General features: G+C 39.5%; 1 protein-coding gene across 12 annotated transcripts; it reads left to right on the top strand.

Moving 5' to 3' along the window:
* Positions 1-642: 642 nt before the first annotated feature.
* Positions 643-20,347, top strand: LOC134205650 (putative uncharacterized protein DDB_G0271606). 12 transcript variants are annotated; one of them, XM_062681112.1, is made up of 5 exons: positions 643-768; positions 1,286-3,107; positions 16,459-17,981; positions 18,037-18,794; positions 18,886-20,347. In XM_062681112.1, the coding sequence occupies exons 2-5, from the start codon at positions 1,359-1,361 to the stop codon at positions 19,461-19,463; spliced, it is 4,608 nt and encodes a 1,535-aa protein (XP_062537096.1). In that variant the 5' UTR covers positions 643-768; positions 1,286-1,358; the 3' UTR covers positions 19,464-20,347. The 12 variants fall into 12 exon arrangements, 11 of the variants coding, with proteins under 11 accessions (XP_062537096.1, XP_062537098.1, XP_062537097.1 ...); XM_062681114.1 differs by having other exon boundaries at positions 659-785; XR_009978168.1 differs by having other exon boundaries at positions 667-3,107; positions 18,886-19,597; positions 19,729-20,347.
* Positions 20,348-22,158: the final 1,811 nt, after the last annotated feature.

Raw genomic sequence — 22,158 nt, 5'->3', positions numbered from 1 at the left:
GTTGAATATAAGCACGATGGTGGCGAATGCGATGGCGAGGAGCGTGTGAAAATTGTGCATTTGTTGAGCTGCAGCTGGAAAATGTCCATCCATGTTCTAGCGATATTTTCCTGCAACATGTTTTATGAAACTAGATGAATACAATTATCGCCACACGAATAACATGGGCATCTGTATCAGCATTCAGCAATACATACCTTATGAATCTCGATGAACAATTAATTCACAATAATTTGTAAAAAATAATGGATTCTTACACAGCACTGATTTGGTGAAAACTTTTGACATACGAAAAGTTTTGACATGTAAACATTAAGCTGAGTGAGGTTCTCTCTCAGCTTATGCTTCAGTGAAGTGAAAATCACGTAAATCATATCGTTTATTTAGGTTAATTTCAAAAAGTTTCATTCAAGGTTCATGCTACACTCCTTACTTTTCATAGTTATCCGGTAAATTGAGTGGGGTGAGTGAATTTAAAGGGTACGTGATTTTTCACGTACTATTAATGGGTAGATTATTTTGAGTGCAGGTTATCGTGCGTCAGGTGGTGATGGCAGCACTGCTGTCACTGTATTACACCGTCACGTCACAACCGTTTTACACCGCACCGCGAATTCGTTTCTTGATGGCAGTCGGCGTACTTCGCAGTTTTGCCTCAGGGTACTGTTAATGGCTGCCTCATTTCAGTTTTTGTGTCTACTGCGAAAAAGTTTGAAATTCTAGTGACAAACGAGTACGATCGCGTCCAAATCGCAGCAGCAATCGCTAGTATTGTTTTGTAAAAAGTAGTTTTTAGTGTTTGTAAGCTAGAAAGTGGTAGACTGAGTGGATAAATTTGCATTTGAAAAAGTCGGACGAAAAGCTATTAAATTTTCCTTCGGATATTTGCAATCTTGTGTTCCTTCCGTGAGACAGTGTGAGTGGCACGAAAAGGAGTCCCCATTTTTTTCTTGTCGCGGTTTGACGTGTGCGAAATTGCATCCTGTTTAAAACGGAGAAGGGAACGAGTGCGTGCGTTTTTGGTGCGTGAGAAGAACAAGAAAACATCTGTGATAAAATCGTGCGTGTGAACGAGTAGAAAAAGGGAACGATTCTCGGAAAAGTGCACCCCTGTTCCAAGGGGTGGGGGTCTCTGACGTTTTCGTTTCTGGGGGGCGCCCCCAAAATTGTACCACGGGTGTGTGCGTTTGCGTATATACAGTGTGAGCTGTCAAAATCGTTGGCTAGTGTGCGTGATTTAACGTCAGTAAACGAATAAAAAAGAAACTTTTTTTTTATCCATCAGGGAAGCGAACGAATCAATTTTCGACACAAAAGTTAAATCCGTGGGTTGATTTTGCATCCTTGTTACGAGACTTATGTCGGACGCGATAAATATGGACCTACAGTCGTCGATGTTGCTGGAAACGCTGCGCCAGACGCCTAGCATACAGGATAGCAGCAATCTTGATAGTGGCGGAAGTGCAGGCGAAGGTAATCCGAAAAGTACTTCATCTTCATCGCTTTCGTCATCAGCGGACGGTGGTGGGGGAGGAGGCAGTGTTGGCCTAAACTCTGACGGTGGCAGCAGCGAAAAAAGTGCACTGGAGGCGATGGATCCGGCTATTCTATCTGCTTCGGCACCATCCGGGACCGAGTCTCCAGTTTCCGGAAATAGCAACGGTGAAAAATCGAACAGAACAAGATATTCGATTAACCAGCTGCTGGCGTTGAGGAATGTAGAATACTCGAAACAAAAGCCTATCTTTATGATTGAGCCAAAAAGTGAAAAACTCGCCAGAATGTTCAGCGTTCTGGACAGGAGCACGGATCGTTATGGAAAAAGTCTGACGATGGGAAAAACTGCAGAAACTGCATACGAGGATGACAACGGAGGTGGAAACGGTACAGCTGGAAATTACGGACGGAATCGTGTTGCTAATGGACCTGGTGGTGGAAACGCCGATAATGGGTCGAGTGGAAGTGGTCGAATGGAAGTGCGTCGTCCGGGGGGACTAGACCTACGTGATCCTAAAGATCGATTACGTAAGGAGGATGGTATTGTCCTTTCGCCTCAGAGGAGATCGTTCAATATGGGATGCCAAATGCCAGCAGCTCCAAGTGCCAACACCGGTGGCTTGACCATCGGAGGAGGGCTGCTACGCAATGAACGAGACATCATTGGAGGCAGAGAACGACGCATTGGCAGTGGTCGGATTTTGTCACGGGATGTGTCTTGGGATTATCGACCGGATAAGGATGCACCGGAGAGTAACGACTATCGTGCACAAGGTAACAACAACTACCGAGAGAGGGAGCGAGATATTCGCGATGGCCGTGACGTTCGAGAGCCCCGAGATCGAAACGATAAAGATTTCCGTAAGGATTACGATCGGGACCGTGAAGACCGTTCTGATCGAAGATCTTTCAATCGGGATTACGATCGAAATGATAAGGACTCACGTAATAACCGAATGTCTTCACGCTATTCTAACTCATACAATTCAAACAACGATTCGCACGGAGGAAACAGTTACCATTCCAATAATTACAACAATCATTATCATTCATCTCATCACGACCGTCGTCGTCTCTATAGTGACCACAATCGAGATGAAGAACCTGAATGGTTTAGCGAGCCAACCTCTCAAACGGATACCATCGAGCTGCGTGGATTTGATGATCCAGTGTCCGAAGAGGAAACAACTAAATCGGACAAGGAGGATGCCCGCGACGACCCCAAAAAAGACCTATTGGAAATCAAACAACCCAAAGGAGTTATTCAGCGCCCCACTTCGTCCTTGCAGCAGAACGACAAAAACAACAACGCTGATGATACCGACCTGCTTTTACCATCGGGCCGCATCACAAAAGCGGAAGCCATCGACAAAGCGAATGATAACCATCAGCTGCTTTTACCGCACGATGCAAGCGCTGCGTTGGCGGCTGCCGCCGCCAGAATGGACCGTACCCCAGGGGATGGGGCCAGCGAAGGATCCACCACCAAGGCGGGACTGGCATCAACGCTCAGTATTGCGAGCACTCTTGGGCAGTCCAAAATCAACGACGATGACTTCAATTTTGAGGACTTTCTGAAGCTTGACGCTCTGCCGAATAGTTTGCTATATGTGAGTATTATTTGCGCTTTAATTCTAATCAAGGGTCACGGGAGGCAATCTTAGCATAGGTTGGAATGTTGGCTCAAATAGTCAACGGTAGGTCATACATAGTTTTATAGGGAAATATTTATCACCTTTGCATTTGTATCGAGCGCATTTTAATTACATTACGCTTGATTCATGCACTTCTTGAATTGATTTACGCAAGACACTTTCTAGCAGCCGTGAATGATCGATTTAAGCAGACAGGCTAAATTTCTAGATTTTTTGACGTAAACTGCGTCTAAGGGGATACTTGGTGCAAATCGAAAATTTCCAAATTCGAGACCGTCACGAAATTGGGGGAGATTTCAAACGCTAAAAGCTTCTCCATCTTTTGATGCATTTTCAAGTTTTTATTATCAATCGAATCGGAAAGTCTTCAGCATTTTTTCAGTCCATTGAAACTATTGATTATCAATTAAACTATTGAATTTTTTTATTATCTTTCCAAAACCCACAATAAATTCAGAATCAACCATTCTTGTTCTTACATAGCGCATTTCAATCGTTAATAATTGCCTATACACTTTGAGGGTATTATCTATTATTGAACTGTAGTGTAAGCGTAGTGTATGAATGGGGTGGCTCCAGATGCTGGGCAGTGGACAGTGGGGTTCCTCACTATGAGCTAAAGCTGGGTAAGCGTGTCGGTGGGGTGTGCAGTGTGTCGACTGCCCGGAAAAATCTGGAATTATCAGGTAATTTATGTCAATCCGGTTAAATCAGGAAAGTCAGTGATAGAGAAAGTGTTCGTTTTTTCTAAGGTTCGAATGGGAGTCGAAAATACACGTTTTAATGCAAGTTATAATAAATAAGGCGTATACCATAAGCTGTCAAACAACTCGCCTCACAACTGAATGAAAACCAGCCTATATGTTTTCCTGTCGTATATTATACGTTTATATGAAAAACTGTTTTTCGCCAGTTTAGTACATTTCTGAAATTCCAGAAGGCGTTTAGGAATCATCTCGGGAATCCTTTAAGAAAAAAAAAATTGTTTGTAAACAAAAGTCATAAATATTTAGCTTTGCTAGACCAATTAATTGGAACCCCATTCATAGTGACAATATGTCTGCTAGAAGGTTTCATATAAGAAGCTCTCGGCTTATGTGTTAAATTTATAAGCTGAGTTTTGGAAGCAATCGGAGAAATTTTCCATTTTTGCAAGTAAGTGGAGAAAATGTCCAAACTTTTTGCAATCTACTACAAATGACACGAAAGCTTCGCCCTTTGGCTGAGAGGCCCGTGTCATCTGCAAACAAAGATTTTTGACACCCTGGTGGTAAATCAGGTAAGTCAGAAGTAAAAATGTTATACAATATGGGCCCCAGTATGCTGCCTTTGGGAACACCAGCTCTTGCAGGTAATTTATCAGATTTCGAATTCTGATAGTTTACCTGCAGTGAGCGATCAGATAAATATTTTTGATCAGTTTTATAATGTGGAAGGAAGTGTGCCGTGCTCGCGGGTGGATGTGTTTTCGTTTCGTCACGTCATTTTTCATTGTTTCGGCCGGTCAATGAAATAAATGGCCGGAGATTTGTGTGTCACGATTTCCATGTATTATTTTTATGTGCTTTTTGGGAATATGTATTGCAAGATTGTGATCGGAAAGTTAAATCTGTGCTGGAGAAAAAATACACCTCCTGGAAGCTGTTCCAACGAGGTCAACACTGCGTTACGCTCAAAATGAACGCAGTTCGGTTTTTGTTTGATAAAGTCCGTCTACGGTTGAAGTTCGTTTTGACAAAAGATAATTTTGTTATAAGATAAATTTTGTCGCTGACGTCGCTGTCCTGAACATCTTTTGCTGGCGAGGATAGGGGATCTAAATATCAACGAAGGAAACATACATACGATTTGACAGTTAGGTACCACACATGTTTCGGGCAGCAGAACAAAGGGAATCGAAGCGACAATCTTTATCTGGTAACTAAAATATCTTTTGTTTTGACATTTTATTCTGTGCACTAAAATTTCGACATGCAGCGTCGGATGCAGCGTTGCTGACAGAGAATCGCGGTGGAAAATGAATTCATGTGTTGGTGCATCTTCTTTAACGCTACGAAGACGATTTCCAGATAGATTTGGTGGGATTGTTCCAATTTGCACTCTAATTTCATAAAAAAAAAACTAAATACGCGCTGGATTGGATAATCCGGAAGTTTGTTTATGGATCCATTGTCCATTGATAATGGTAACATAAACTGGCGGGGCTTATTGTAAGCAAAAGTGATCTCGGACTGGTCATGAAATACCAGGCACTCTGAAATGGGTCACTGGAGCTGCAATAGAGCTTGCACTTTCAAACTCCCGGATTAAATCTGAATGTATAAACAGACAGCTTTCTCCCATAACATCACTGCCAGACAGTGGGGGACAGTTTGTAAGCACACACACAGTTTTGTAATGTACAGAGGAAAATATAAATTCATCAATTTTACAATCAAATCTTCTCATGCAAAACACTGGCCCGTATGAATAAAAAGTAGTAAAATCTACAATATGTAGTTACTACTTGGTAGTAAGGTCCACATGTAGTAAAGTTGCTTTGGTATGAATAATAAACTTGTTCGAACATAGTAGTAAATACTAATTAAATAATAAAAATAATACATCTGCCAAAATTTGATTTGTTTATGTTTTGTTGTTCATGTTGTAGTTGTTCCCTATACCGTATTTATTGGAAGTTCAAATTCAAATTAAGTAAAAAATCCTAGCATGAAGGAAATTTTGATTCTGGGGCCAAGAATCTTGATATTTTTCATCGCATTTGTTGAGTTCGGGAATTGAATCCAACGGACAGTTTTTTCTGTAATTTTCCGACACGCTGACGCTTGCTCTGGTATATGTATTAGGGTATGATGGGGCAAGATGGGTCGCCTAAGGCGAACCTTGAATATCTCAAAACAGAAACATTTTAATTCAACTTTTCAACATGGATTTATAAAAATAGCTCATAATCTGTAAGCCAGGGGTATGAAATAACAAAAACTCCACTTTTTATTCCATATCGAGTCATGAAAGTAGAAGTCTATTTTTCTGTCAATCAAAAAATGTCGGGGTAAGATGGGTCAAACAGCGGGGCAAGATGGGTCACCTTTAAATACTGCAATTAATATTGTTTGCATTCCCAATATTGAATTACACACAGATAGATAGCTTGATTGCCAATGATTATATTGAATAAAAAATAATGTTGGAGCCTTGGATGAAGAAATGGCTTTACATTTAAAAATGTCTGCAAATTCTTATGAAAACAAGCCGTCTAAGTATTGCTTTCTTAAAGACAAAAAAATATACATTTTCAATAAACAAATTAACATCATTATGTCAAAAGTAACCTTAAAATGATTAAACCAGCAATGGAAAATATGTTTTGAATACGAACTATGCCCTTCAGTATGTGCTGACCCATCTTGCCCCATTTGTAAGTTCATGTTAGAATGTCTAATTTTCGATCAAATCTATTTATTTCAACGCAGTTAGTATAACATCACCTACATTACTTATAATACGTTCACTATGTTACTAAAAATGTTTAAATTTTACATTGCTCGACGAGATTACACGTTTTATAGAAAGTGTGCTTCGCATAAGAAACAATGCTGAAAAATATTTTACCTTGCCACACTCTACCAAAATAAAATCGAGTGATAATAAAGTAGAACCAAATTATTCCTCCTACAAAGTCATAATCTCTACATTTAAATGTACACGATGCTCAAAAACGGCCCTGACCCATCTTACCCCGTGACCCATCTTGCCCCGCCTAACCCTACATTCACGCGTTTTTTAACGGAGGTAATTAATTTTTACGCAACTATTTTAAATTTGGGATCTTTGTGGGTTTTCACGCTGTTGAAGTTATTTTATGTGTTTTTTTTTATTATAGTCAGAGTAAGTAACAAACGCAAATAATCAATTATAATTGAAGTCATTTTGACCGTTGTTTTTGGAATCTGCTGTTTTGTGTTACACAGATGTATAGATCGCATTTGCCGTTCGCCACTTCTCCTCGTGATTCGATTCAGCAAATGTTTCGTCAACATTTTACGTTCACTTCCAAAAATCGATACACTTAAGTCGGTTTTTACGTAGAGACGTACAGTTTCACCCGATCATTTTAAACAACCGAGAAACCAAGAAAATCCGTATAAAAACCCGCGTATGTTCCAAAATTTCGAAAATAATTCGTCGCATAAAAATCAGAAGGGTTATGTACAAGACACAACCGCCCAACGTAAACTACGTAAGGCAGTTTTGTTCATTAAGGATTGTAGTACCATAATCCATGAATATTTTTAGAAAATTCATTTGATTACTTATGTCACTGGTTTCGAACAAAACTAGCGTATCTTAAGATATGAAAATTGTTGGATACGACAATTGTTTAAAAAATTTACTATGAAAACCCAAATTTATTCCTCAGTGGTAATGATGCCTTCCTTGGATCCGAATTGCCTACATTTGGGTTTTGAAGCATTTGATGAAATATTTCAATAGAAGAAGCCAAGGAAGAAGCCCTAGGGGAGCATCCTCTTTTCCGTTTACAACATTTGTTATTCAGAAACATTCCAATCATAGGCATATCTTGTTTTTCGTGCATCACTAGAAATCATAAAATGTCAATCATGTACCAAAACCCTATTAATTTGGTTGTGATGCGCGCGAGTAGTAAACGTTGCGGACGGGAAAAGAGGGTGTGTGTGTTATTACAATCTAACTCTCACTGTCTGGCAGCGTCACAAGTGTTGGTAAAATCTCAAAATTTCTAATCTCATCGGTGATTCAAACCATGCGTGAGTCAAATCCCATCAGAATCATGGTCCAGAGATTTGCTCATGATTCGAATCGCAATTTGCATCATTGCACGATATTTACGTGTTCTTCATTGTTGAATGCAATGAATTAACTGTTTTTCGTCTAAAACAATGGCTAATGATTGCATATATAAACAAAACATACGCCTCGATTGCGTTTTGACGCTTTTTAGAACGAAATCATTTTTCGGTGAGTGAGTGAACCGATACGATTCTGGCCGAGAAACTCAAGCGCGATGCTCCCCCTACAAAATCGTAGGCGAGTTAGTTCGTGCATGAAACCTCGATGATTCAGATTTGAGTATGATTCTACCAACACTGAATGTCACTGTGGATAAAATATTCGTGCAACCATTTTATTAATATCATTGCAAGACTTTTGAATCAGGGAGCAAGAAGGTGATAGGGGAACGGTTCGCCACTTCATCTCATAGCTCCTATTTCCATCCAATAAAAAACAAAGCAATGGAAAGGAATTTGGTTTGTTTATTATTTTTGTGATTTTTTCAGCAGTGAGCACGCGTGTTAACAAAAAGAAGCGACGAATCTGGTGCCGTATTTCTTTGTTTAGCGATGAGATGGATATATGTACATACAGTGAGATGGAGATCGAAACAGTTGCCCTAGCTCAATTGTAACTCATACAGTAATATCCCGATTTTATCACCCCCCTGGTGAATTTTGGGGTGATAAAACAGGGTATGTGACAAAATTGGAAAATAATTCCAATTTTTCAATTCATTTCACAAATATAAACCATTTTATGCCTTGGAAAGGCCAAATGCGTGAACGGTACCCGTTATTTCTTGTCGAAATTGCTTACAGAGTATTTCCCAGGTACTCCGAAGTCGTTCGTAATAAATTACAGGCGGAGAAAGTTATTTCATGAAAATCAATGTTGTTTGTGGTATTATTTACGAAAATAAAAAGAATAAAACAATTTTTTGGGGTGACAAAATCGGGTCGAAAACGTGATAAAATCGGGACGTGATAAAATCGGGTCGAAAACGTGATAAAATCGGTGGTTGACAAAATCGGAGGTAGATAAAATCGGGGAGTGACAAAATTGGGTCAACACTGTATTGAGAAGTAAATCGACTGGAGTTTATCAAAATCCTGAATTAGGAAAACTTTTGGAAAAAAATATTAACAAATTAGTCCTTTGACACCGAAGTCTAATTCTCAATACTGCACAAGAAGGGTTACGAAAAGTGAAGCAGGATTCATTTTCAAATTTTGATTCTTTAAAATCAGAGAATAATAAAGTAGTGTTAATTTAAATAACATTTTGAGATCAGGTACTTTGATGATCGAAAACCATAGAATATTTCATTTTCATTTTGCAGCGTTTGGTGGGGCAATGAGAGTGCAAGTCAATACAAAGCCAATAATAGAGAGGGTAATGGCAGAAGAGACCACGCCATGGGGTAGGATAAGGATGGGGTAAAGTGAGGTTCGGATTTGGTATCGACTCGACACTAATGCAAAATGTAATTGAATGCAAACTAGTCAATGGTCAAAGATTAAAATGATAATTTCAAGATTTCTAGTACAACGTTTTTCTAGTTAATAAAAGCAATGTTTAAAATGCAATGTCTTCTTTTTTGCCTTGGAAGCAGCTGCACAGTGGGCGCAGCAAGCCAAAAACGTGCGTTTTTTTATTTGCGTGCAAACGGTTGATTTTCCATAGGTGGTGTCTTCGGAAGAAAATTTTACCAAAAAAATAAAAATCTTTTGGAAGATTAGGGTGACCTGAAAATTCGCCTGTTAGGGTGACCCAAATTTTTTTTTTTGTTTTCGCTCAAAAAACACCTTTGTAGAATATAGCAACTCTCTATCTTTTAACGGTAGCGAGTTACGATGAAATTTCAAAAAAATCGTATCTAAAACCAGTTTTTTTCAAGAAAACTTTGTTTCTTATTGTTTTTCGACATGGGCATGTTCTACAAAGTGAACAAGTACATCATATCACACCTTTTCCTAAAAAATATAGATATTTCGGAGGTATATTAGTGAAGTTATTCGACTTTCTCATATTATATAATACTATTTTACTATGTCCATATCTTTAATTGAGGCAAATTGTGGCAGATCAAATACCAACCATATGAAAGTATAGACATTCAACTACCAAATGCACTCTATTTTATTAGGAGTAATTCGGAGGAAATATTGATTTGACAAACATTAAGGTGACTCAAATTAGTATAAAAATCATTTTTTTAAATATATTCATGAAACACCCTACCGTTTAATCATTTTAATTATTTCGCTCGATGCTCTGTACATATTTGGATCCAAATTGGTAAACGTTTTGACAGGACAAAATTCTTTTTTTCGGAGGTGAGCCTGGCTGAAAGCCTCCTTAATAAAGATACAAAAAAAATCTTTTTTTTAATGTGTTGGGAAATATATCTAAACATTTTTCATACATTTTCTCATAAATGAGTTTAACATCGTTCTTATACATGCTTTAGGCATTTCTTTTGCTTTTATGTACCTTTTTCGTACATTAAGAGTTACAGTCGAGACCATCGAAGAAATTTAAAGTGACTCGTATGTTGGGAAAAAAGGTCCGCTAGATTATAATACTAGAATGTAAGATTAAAACTATGAATTTATAATGTAAATGAATAATAAATAAATTATGTTACAGCTTTGAAGCTGATCGAAATGGAATCTGCTCTCAAAAAGTATTTAAACGTGACTATTCCCAACAATAGTGTTTTAGCATGTTTATATAAGCTTGAGTCATTTTTATGTAAATCAAACCAATAGCTCCTCCAAGTTGCTTCTATTATAACAGAATGCATTTGGCATATCAATTCGCTTGATTTTATTTTTCTCAAAGTCCTGATACTTTGCTCACATTTTCATCTATATTGTAATCGTTTGAACGATATTAAGCTCATTGCGGTGATGAATGAGAAAATGTATGAAAAACAGTTCAGTTGTACATTTTTCCCACTCATTTTTCCAAAAACTTCCGAATAATTTTTGTGAAGACAAAACGTTTAACAATTGGGTGCAAATATGTACATTAAGGTGGTTCAAAAAATCGATTTTGCTCCACAGTGCTCATTTGATTCTTTACCATGTTCTGAGTGTCCTCTAAAAATTTGAGCTCATTTGGATTAAAACTGATTTAGCACAAGCCGTTTCAAGTTTGCATGCATATTAGTATAGGGAAATTTATTTTTTCATTATACTGTTAATGACGCTTCCTTATTATGCGCAGGTTTAAAGAAAACCTACATAGCTAAAAGGAATACTCAACAGCTTTCACCCAACGAAAACCGCATGTTGATTAACCGCCCAAATAATTAGTAATCGTTTTTAAGACAAGTTGCGAATCTTTAGCCATGATCGTTAAACTTCTTTGAGGGCATCACTGAAATGTGCAGTGCAACGTAGTAGCCTGAATTTGTGTGTGCTATCTTTTGCGCCACGAGCAGCAATGTTGCCTGTTGATGAGTTATGCAATTAGCTCCAGAAAACCACGGTATAGATTAAATTCGATTACTAATTATTGGAACGATTAATTGAGATGCGGTTTTCACTGAGTGGAAGCTGTTGAGTATTCCTTTTAGCTATATAGGTTTCCTTCTAACCTGCGCTTGATGGGGAAGCGTAATTAACAGTATAATGAAACAATAAACTTCCCTATACTAATTTGCATGCAAACTTGAAACGGCTTGTGCTAAATCAGTTTCAATCCAAATGAGCTCAAATTTTCAGAGGACACTCAGAACATGGTAAAGAGTTCGATAAGCGCTGTGGAGCAAAATCATTTTTTTTGAACCACCCTAATGTACATAGCATCAGTGTTTCAAGCGAAATAAAAGAATAGGGTGGTCCATGAATATATTTAAAAAATGATTTTTATACTAATTTGAGTCACCTTAATGTTTGTCAAATCAATATTTCCTCCGAATTTCTCTTAATAAAACAGAGTGCATTTAGTAGTTGGATGTCTATACTTTCATATGGTTGGTGTTTGATCTGCCACAATTTGCCTCAATTAAAGATATGGACATAGCAAAATTGCATTATATAATATGAAAAAGTCAAATAACTTCTCTAATATACTTCCAAAATATCCACATTTTTTAGGAAAACGTGTGATTTGATGTACTTGTTCACTTTATAGAACATGTCCATGTCGAAAAAAAATAGGAAAAAAAGTTTTCTTGAAAAAAACTGGTTTTAGATACGATTTTTTGAAATTTCATCATAACTCACTACCGTTAAAAGATAGAAAGTTGCTATATTCTACGAAGTTGTTTGTATTTTCAAGCTCTATCGCTTTTGTAGCGGCTAAATTTTTTTAAACGAAAATGAAAAAAAAAAAATTGGATCACCCTAACAGGCGAATTTTTAGGTCACCCTAATCTTCCGAAAGATAGCTTATTTTTTGGTAAAATTTTCTTCGAAGACACCACCTATGTCAAATCAACCGTTCGCACGCACTGTGAGCTGATGTGGTTTGAAAGGCCACTTAGTTATATAGTACAAAAATAAGTTATTTAATGTGTTAGCTTTTTGTGACCACATTGAAAATATAAAAAAATATTGCGTATTAGTGTTCTATTTTATAACTTTTATTTATGCAGAATGAAAATTAATTGACTTTGTTTGCTCTGAGTGTAGTTTATGCGTTCGTCAAATCACTTTATTTACCAAAGTCATTGTTTCGTCAATGTTTTTAAGCTGTGTCGACACTACAAACTCAATGTAAGATACAATGTAAAAGTGGAAACTGCTAAAGAACTTAGTTTGTTCCATTATATTTTTTGTCAAGGTTGCCTATAGCTTTAAACTGTTCTAACCAGAAGCTTTATCGTTGATTAATTGTGGTGATTATCTATTAAGTTCTAATCAAGGTCAGCTATAGGATTCACTTTTCGGTGGCAAACTAAAGCTTCATCATGCCTATTGCCTATCTATTTGTAAAAATTATCGAAAATGAAACTGTTATAAGATTGTTCATATACCATCATTATAATGTGTGGTATTTTTTATTATTGCTCTTCAAAGTGAGGCATAACAAAATAAAACTGGCACCACGTTCTTAGTTTTGAAAAAACTTCTACTCAGTGTCAGTGAATCCAGCAGTCGATTCCCTACGAATGTCTTGATTACTTTGTTTTTCAATAAATGCCTAGCTAGCTAAATGTAAGCGTGGCTACGACTCAGCGTCACAGGGAGCGCATCAGAAAAGTATTGCCGAAAAGAAGAGAACTCACATCATTATCACTGATGAAAAGGCCTCTGCCTGACTGCACTACCATTCAAGGCTCCAAGACACGATGTCCGTTGGATCACATGCAAATGCCGTGAATTAGTGCGTCAATGCACCAAACAAAAATAGTCAACATGTGATACCACCACGACAGGATATGTCTTTGGTTGCCATCTCAGTGCTAATGACGTAAGCCGACTCACCGCGGCAAGGTAACATATCCGAGGGAAAGGATGATCGACAACCATATAATATTACAAATTTAAACCACTGAAGTCGACTTTTATACGGACGATACGTACGGTGTGAATTAAGATCATGCACAGAGAACAGACATACAAGTCCGTTCTCAATCGTGTGTAAGGGATTTAACTTTTGAAATGCAACACAAGTGGCAATCTCGTGGAGGCGCTGGCATCGCATAGTTTCTCTCATCACGAAGCTGTCAAAATTTTAGGCGCCACCACCCACCATGGACATAAACAACAGATCCTCCTCTTCACTCTGGTTTCAATTCCATATATGATGTTTATTTCTCAGACTAACGCACGCGATTTCTCTCCATTTCTGCTCCATCAAGGAGGACAAGGTTTGTTTTGTGATGAGAAGATCCATTAATTACGTAACGTCAGAATGATCATGTATGATCCCTCCTCTCTCCAGTTACACTTTTTGTATAAATTATCTAGAATTTTGGTACTGATTTTTACACCTCAGGCAACCCCCTCACTCCTCTAAGCGTTACGTAATTTATGGATGTTCCCTGAAATGTATCGTTGGTGAACAGCAGCTACCAGCTGCCTGTATTTTCAATTGTTTTGAATCTTTCCCATTCTTTCCATTAGCCACAGTCATCATCACAGCCAGCAGCGAAGCACTAAAATGATGAAAAGGCCATAATTTGTGCTCAAGTATATTTATGATTTTTCTATCATCCATGTCCCTTTTAGTATTTTTATTCGGGTTATGTATAGAAATCTAACTAGCGTTCCTTGAAGTGAATAATTGTCTTTCTTCGACAGTAATTTTAACTAATTTCAATAGGAACATACTATTATAAGCATATATTTATTCACCAATATGGGAAGTGGCTATAGCAGAAACTCTACTTGGTAATACAATCAAATTGCTTGAAGGTACGAAACTGCGTTTTGCTGAATTTGTTTTTTAACCATAGTACATGAAAAATAAACATCAACAGTTAGCATGTGCTGGAAGAGGCGGCAAACTTGGTATCATTTTGGCGCGCAATGTTTGTTTGGTGGAATGTGACAGCTAGTACGCACGACGTCATGAAAGACACCTAGCGCCACCAAATGACGTATTGCCACAGTCAGTATTCTAACGTACTTTGATTTACACCGCTTTTTGAGTAAAATTTGTTCTAGCCTGGATGTCTGTTATCTGTGGATCATGTGAATTCAAAATCCGCGTTAAAATTGATTTTTTAGCCAATGATTTTTTCATTCACGCCGGTTCACGCCGCCGCCACCGCCAATGAAAGCCAACGTCGCGTCGCCGTGACGCCGCCGCTGCCGGGGCAAAAGTGACCACTATGCCGCCGCCGCCGATTATATGACCGGGGCACAGGTCTAGTTTATATTCAAAAGAGCATACTTCAAAGTCTCTTGGGTGTAAACTTTTTTAGCAGTGTAGGAAATTGTGGAAGTGCTTAAAACAGATTTTGTGAGCGCGCAATACGTGTTGTCTAAGCTCCGGGCGTTAGTGGATTCAATATCCGTTCAAACCACCATTTCAAGAGGACAAGAAAAGGGTAGCAAAAACTAGGTCACGGAGGTGGCAAAAATTGAATCAGAATGCTTGCTAATTAAACGGCATATTTAGGAGAACGGTTTGGCACTTCATCCCATAGCTCCTATTTCCATCCCATCAAAAACAAAGCAATGAATAGGAATTTGGTTTGTTTCTTATTTTAGTGATTTTTTTTCACCAGTGAGCACGTCTATTAGCAAAAAGAAGCGACGAGATTGGTGCTGTATTTCCTTGTTTTGCGATGAGATGAAAATATGTTCAGTGAGATGGAAATCGGAACAGTTTCCCTATATAAATTAGCAATAATTTATCGTCATTATTGAATCAAATTTGCTAGGTAAGGACCCGTTTTACATAATAATCCTGACATCTCCACAATAATTAGATTTTTTTTTGCATTTTGCAACAATTTAGGAGATAAAATTGTTCGTTTAGGGTGGTGAAATATAGTACTTCTACCCTACATGGAAGCTTATCAGAATTTTCCGGAAAAAATTGAGAGAAATTCGCGCTCAAATTTATAACATTTCCACGGGGTTGGTCAAAAGAATTTTGATGGAATCTCGTAAGTATTGTCAAGTTCAGAAGATGTTCCCGAAAAATCCAACTCCCGTTATTCCGTTATTTTTCCCAAAGGGGCCCATGTGAAAACAACTTCTGTAAGTAAGAATGTAAGATACCTATTTGTTGCTTGAATTGAAACAAAGTAGATTTCCTTTTAACTTATTTTTCGGTCGCGGGAATTTGCCATTATTCATTTGACAGGAGCTTTGCTCCAAAACACCGCCAGTGCGAAGAGATTTAATTTCAATTAAATCGTTTATTGCCATCCATGCACTCAAGGATAGCTAGTATCGATGACCCGGCAGACAGTGATGTGTAGGTAGTCAAACTGCTTCGGGGCAGTCGCAATTAACTGTCTCTAACAAGATGTTTTACATAACACAATTATAAAGAAGCACAGATTAATCCATCGATGGTGATGCTATTCTCGCGAATTATAAAACGTAATAAAAAACACATTAGTCAGGTTAAAATAGCACTTCAGGGAAATATATTACATTATTTCCATCAATTTACGTTCATTCGCATTCATTAAAGCAATTTCTAAAAAAAGTTCTACGATTTTTTTACCAGCAATAAATAAATCCGATCGGGCTAATGCGAGCTAATCGGATAATGTTCGGTACAAAAAAGTTTCGGTTTTGGAGTGATCCTATAGCCTTTCCGTGTACTTAGTAATACGAGTAAGGCAAAAAAAACACTTAGCTGAGAATCGAAGCCGGAGAAAATAAAATAAAAGTAAGCATTGCAATTGCTGCCTTTTGTTTGTCATGTTCATGGAAACAGTGCTCCACGCTTTCGATGATGGTAGCTAACCAATCAGGGCAAATAGGATGTACACCGTTTGGCACAAACTTTTCTGTCCCTCCTCCACTTTATAAGAATTGTTTTCATTGGCTATTTTATTATTTTTCAGCCGGATCTCCCAGCCAGCAAAGACAGTGGCAATGCAGGTGGCTCCCGATTCTCACAATGGTTCCGACAAGACAATGCCGCTCAATCACAGTCAACCCAACCATCGGGGCTCAACCCAGAACAACAACAGCCGAAACAGCTCCCATCTCACTTTAACGACAGCCGAAGATCATCCCTGCAAGATGAAATCAACAACATGATCAATGATTTTACATCCACTGGACTAGACGACCATATTCCGGACACAAATTCGAACAAATACTTTGCTCCAATCTCACCGGCGGCCAGCACTTCATCAAATTCATTGATGGAACTATTCCAGCGTGGTGATAAACATCTCCAACAGCAGCAGCAGCAACAACAACAACAGCAACAACAGCAGCAGCAGCAACAACACCATAATCAGCAGCCCCACCAACAGCATCGGGATCGAGAGCATCATCCACAACAGCAAATACCACCGCCACAACCGCCTGTACCACATGGCCATCCACTTTTGAACCATCCTTCCAACCAGCCAGTACTACACAATCAACATCAGCAACAGCAGCAGCAGCAACATCATCAACAAATTCAAAATCGTAATTTGCAGCAGCTGCTTGGAGTAAGTGGTAGCGGCAATGTTAGCAATCACGGTCCGCATGGTCCCATCCCGCCAGCACCTAGCGGTGGTCAAATACACAGTGTTGAAGAACTTGAAGCACGCTTCCGTCAAAGCGATGGTGAAGGAGGAAATAGTCGTTCTGTTCCAGTTGTCCCAACCATTCCGCGGTTAATAACACCTTCATCTGGCAATGGAGGCAGTGGCGGAGGCACTATACATCCATCCAACGATGCTCAACAGCAAGAAATGAACGCTTTCAAAAAACTATTGGCTCAAATATCTGAAAACCAACCGCACAATGCACAACCGAATCCAGCATCCCATCCTCCTCATCCGATCAACATGTTGCATCACCAGCAGCAACAAAATGAGTTGCTCCAGAAAATGTTACATTTGAACCAGATGCACCACCCGGTCAACGATGTACGCCAAGCCGAAATCTTGAAGCGTCCGGAGGCACAAGCTCTACTGCATGGCGTTGCTCGCGGTGAAGTATCTCAGCACAATCTTTGGCAGCAACTGACCAACCCCGCCACGGCTCAACCGCATCGCGAAATTCTTACTTCTGTTCTCAGCACCATCAATACCAGCCCTCGTGTCGTTTCACCAAATATTCTCATCCAACCGAGCCCGGGAGGCGTTCCGATCCTTCCACCTGCTACCGTCCCACCAAACGCGGCAGCCGTTGCCGCAGCAGCTGCTGCCAACAGTGCCAATCTACTATTTCAGCATCATTCCAAGCAGCAGATGCGACTCTCACCACTGCCGAATGGGATGCCGCAGAGAATTCCATCCCCCCGTGAGCTTCAGTATCACACTCAGTCAATTATGCAGAATGCATTGATTCGCAAGAAGCTCGAAGAACAAAGGGAAAACTATCGCAAGCGTCAGGAACAACAGCAACAGCAGCAACAGAATCGGTAGGATTTCTCAGATTGTTATTCATATTTTGCATTAACCTTTTTTCTTTTGCAGCAGTCAACCCGAGACTAGCGCTGCTTCATCGTCGGTGGTTTCTGCTACCACGACTTCTACGACAACCAGCGGTGCGAGCTCATCTGCCGCTATTTCCAATCAGCAGCAATCTGGCAGTCAAGTGGCGAACATTGCTGCGTCGAGCGCGCCAACTACAGTAGTCCCGTCTCCCGCACTAACAACTCCTGTAATGGCCAGTTCAATTGCTTCGCCTGCCAAGCAAACTCCACCGACTCATTCACACTCACAGCATACATCTTCTCCCACGCCGTTGGCATTCACTCCAACGTCTGTCCTGCGAAAAATGACCGCTGAAAAAGAAACCGAGCAACTGTCAATCAACAATTCCACGAGCAACGCATCGCACTCGACAATTTCGAGTGCTCCTCATAGCGAACGTCCTCCACTGGGAACCGCTGGTCATGGTCAAAATCTCCTAATGGGGCTGAACAATCCTCTCACCCAGCAGCAGCAGCAACAACAAAGAAACTTAGCTGCCCTCATAGGATCGCATCCTCCGCTTCAACCGCAAGGGCCCCCACCTCCGCTACCCCATCACCACCTGGGGAATGCTCATCATCCGACTCCCATGGGTCCGCAGAACGCTCAACCACCCCAAACGAACCACCAGCAGATGCGCGGTGGACACCAGCCACCGGGTATGCCCGGTGGAAACATTCCGTGGAATCTGAAGCAGCCACATCCGAATCAACAAATGCCACCTATGTCAAAGCCCCAGGGCAGGCCAATCCTCAAAGGTGGGTGTAGTCTAATATCATTTCGTTATTATTTCTTATAACAATCTTGCAATGTATGTCTAATTCTTTCTTCTTTATAACATATTTGTAGGAGGCAATGCCCAGCAACAACCACCGCAGCAACAGCAACAACATCCGTCGGCAATTTCGCAGATGTCATTCGCTTCCAATTTAGAATTCCAACAACAAATGCAACAGTTTCAAGGACGCAGCGGTAATCCAATTCTTGGGGCACATCAATCGCAACAGCAACAGATGCTACAACAACAACAGCAGCAACAGTCTCACAATCAACACCAAAACCAGATGAATCCACACCTGCAGCAGTTGCTCCAGCAACGTCAACAGCAACAACAGCGTGCCATTCGCAACCAACACATGCAGCAGATGCCACCATCATTCCGCATGGGCCCGCAACAGCAGCAACCACAATCTCAAGGATCCCATCCTCACCAGGGACAACCACAGCCGGGTGGTTCAGGGATTATCAATTACAACCGAGATGGGGGTCTGTCACCTACCAGCAATCAGCTCGCCCGCTGGTTCTCTCCGGAACTCCTCGCGCAAGCCTCTGCCGGTAAATTACCGTCTCTCAACATAGGACAGGCCATGAGCTTGGAGGAATTCGAACGCAACATGCAACATTCGTCTACCACAGTACACAACTGAGTGCTACCTAACGCTGCATCTCCCGCTAGATCCGTTGCCGTACCGTCATCATCTTGGCTCGGTGGTGGTACCGGCGGATTCCCACGGTTAGCGGCGGATTTTCGCAGAGACAGCAAATTCATCTGCCGGCCAGAGTAAGTTTACTCTCTCACACTCTCACTCTCAACCGTGCGAAGCAATCTAATCGACCGTCTCTCTCTCCCTTTCTCAAAACATTTCTGTCCATTTGATCGTTTTTGGGGAGCATCCGTTCTATTTGATACAGATAAACAAGATTAGTAGCGAGCTGTGTATAGGAATGCACTTCATACACTTTTATCAGATCTTTATCTAAAGACACGCGCCGCAAAATTTACACTCACACACACACATAAGTACATCGTTCTGATAGGGAGCGTTGCTAATTGTAGTATTTTTCTCAATTGTCTTAACGTACCGAGCGAATTACTGGATGGAAACTAGTAGGTATTATATTGTTAGGATCAGCATCCGTAATGTAATGTTTGTAATACGGTTGCAACCGTTAGTTGTTGAAAAAGGAAACTCTGGCATAAGTAACGAAAAACAAGAAACTCTAGAAACCCTAAACTAAAGAACGCAGGATTGAACTAAAGAGGCATTGATAGCTAGTTAGATAGACATAATTAAATATCACAACCCTTTAAAGCATTTGATAACACAAAAGTGGAAAAAATAGAAGATTTATACCCAGCAGCTCTTGGGTGTAACGAAAAACGTGTACAAATAGTTGCAAAGCTTCTCAGTGTTGGTGCTTTCATTCCCTCGGTAGTCGCTAGCAGTGTAGTTTTACTATTTGTATTATTTTGTTTTTAGATTGCCTATGAGTTGAGGAAAAGTACAGACTATGAACTACATCATTTGAATAGCCTATTGTGTTCGGTTGTTGATTTCCATCTGAGTACCGTGCTGTGCCCTTATTCCGTCCACCTAAGACAATGCGCTATGTCTAAAAGCTCTAAAAAATAGCCGTTTAGTATTTTGAAGCTGCAATTTCGCTACATAGTGTCATTTTCTATATACAATTGAAAATAAAATATGTTGGGATGCATTCATAGACTTAGGCTCCACTAGTGAAAACAAAATTGACCAATCATGTGGTCCTAATTCCAATCATCTGAAATGGCATTGTTCTTAATTCCGTTCATTCGTGTTCCTAATTCCAATCACCCGAAAAACATTTGATTTCTTGGAGGTGCTAATACCAGGCATCATTTTTCTCACAAATCCATCTTTTCATTTTTTATAATATTGCAAATAAAAAGCTTAAAATGTAATTTCCTTCCAAATTTAAAATACAATGAATGATATTTCCTTAGTATGTATAGCCAAGTTGACTGTTTTTTCGTTTGTTTCACTTACCATTCGAGATGTATTCAACATGAAGATTGATGCTAGCTGCCCAGTTGCATTAGGTGCCACAGAAAAGGACAGATACGATTCCTTATCATAGTTTTACACCGCATCCTCAACGTAATTTTGACTAGAGCCTGGATCTTCTTCTTCTTGGCATTACATCCCTGGAGAGCCTGGATACTAGGCCTTTAATTCTGACCTGAACCTTCCAAAACAATATCTCTGTTTGTTTGGAATTGTTCGTACCACTGTTTCGTTTAAATTGCATATTCTTTAAAGTTCCGGTTCTTTAAAGTACCGGATAAACCTACTTCTACGAAGTATTCACGGATTTCGGTAAAACATAACTTTATTTGCAGCTCAGAGAGGGTAGAGTTTTTTTTATAGGAATTCGCCAAGAAATTTCCGGATAAATCGTTTAAACAAGAACGCCGCAATTATGGATTGTGCTGTTTAAAACTGTCCGTATTTTCCGGAAACCCTTTCTTAACATTGTCCAGCATTCACTTTATAAATCATCATTAAAACATTAACAGAAAAAACTGTACTTTCCCGGCACGAGTTGAAAAAGGTTCCATAATTTTTTTTGAGTAGAGTCGTTAACGGAATTCCTTTCGGTCTGCCTGCTGCGGGATAGAATTTCAAATGTTCACCATTCATATGGTTTCATGTACGATGTACCTTTTCTTGATCATAGATTATATTCTCAAACACGGAATTTTTGGAATCCATCCTCCAAACCCAATGAACGGAATAAGGAACGAGTAGATTTAGATGTACCCTTATTCCGGTCAAGATATTTTTCACTTTTCAGCATTTTCTATCGGGAAAATACAGGCAACAATTTGGTAATACGCTATAATGTTACCTGTTTTGTCTTGTTATGCTGCTGTGTTTGAAATCCAGGGCAAATTTTCACTTAAAAATGCTTAAATATTATGACAGACGTTCTTAGCAAGTGGGTTAATGAAAACAGTCAAAATGGCGCTCGTAGTGACGACCAACAAATTTTGTTTAAATTTTCACTATTAATCGCTAAAAATGACGCTGGTTTTCATTTCATTTAATGCATACATAACAATAGAAAAGTACAAGGATATTTTTCTGTTGTTTTTATACAAAAACTCTTTATTATTTATCATTTTGTCTTGCGTGAACGGAATTAGGCGCTGATTGGAATAAGGGCACAGCACGGTACTTTTCGTCTTAGTGTGTCGAGTGTTAGGAAATGGTTGGGCTTTTCCTGTGAGTTAGCGTTTTTAGTAGAGACGCAGGATTTCCAATGCGAGGATGGCGAGTTCGATTTTCGGTCCGGCCTAGG

This window comes from Armigeres subalbatus, chromosome 1 (assembly GCF_024139115.2).
Source record: "Armigeres subalbatus isolate Guangzhou_Male chromosome 1, GZ_Asu_2, whole genome shotgun sequence".
Classification (NCBI taxonomy): domain Eukaryota; kingdom Metazoa; phylum Arthropoda; class Insecta; order Diptera; family Culicidae; genus Armigeres; species Armigeres subalbatus.
This window is presented reverse-complemented; position numbering and strand designations above follow the sequence as displayed.

Excerpts from the sequence above, each read along its gene's own strand:
- LOC134205650 (XM_062681112.1), top strand. The coding sequence starts at position 1,359 with ATGTCGGACGCGATAAATATGGACCTACAGTCGTCGATGTTGCTGGAA. Across the intron at positions 17,982-18,036 it reads CAACAGCAGCAACAGAATCG|CAGTCAACCCGAGACTAGCG; the intron begins GTAGGATTTCTC and ends TTTCTTTTGCAG. Across the intron at positions 18,795-18,885 it reads GGGCAGGCCAATCCTCAAAG|GAGGCAATGCCCAGCAACAA; the intron begins GTGGGTGTAGTC and ends ACATATTTGTAG.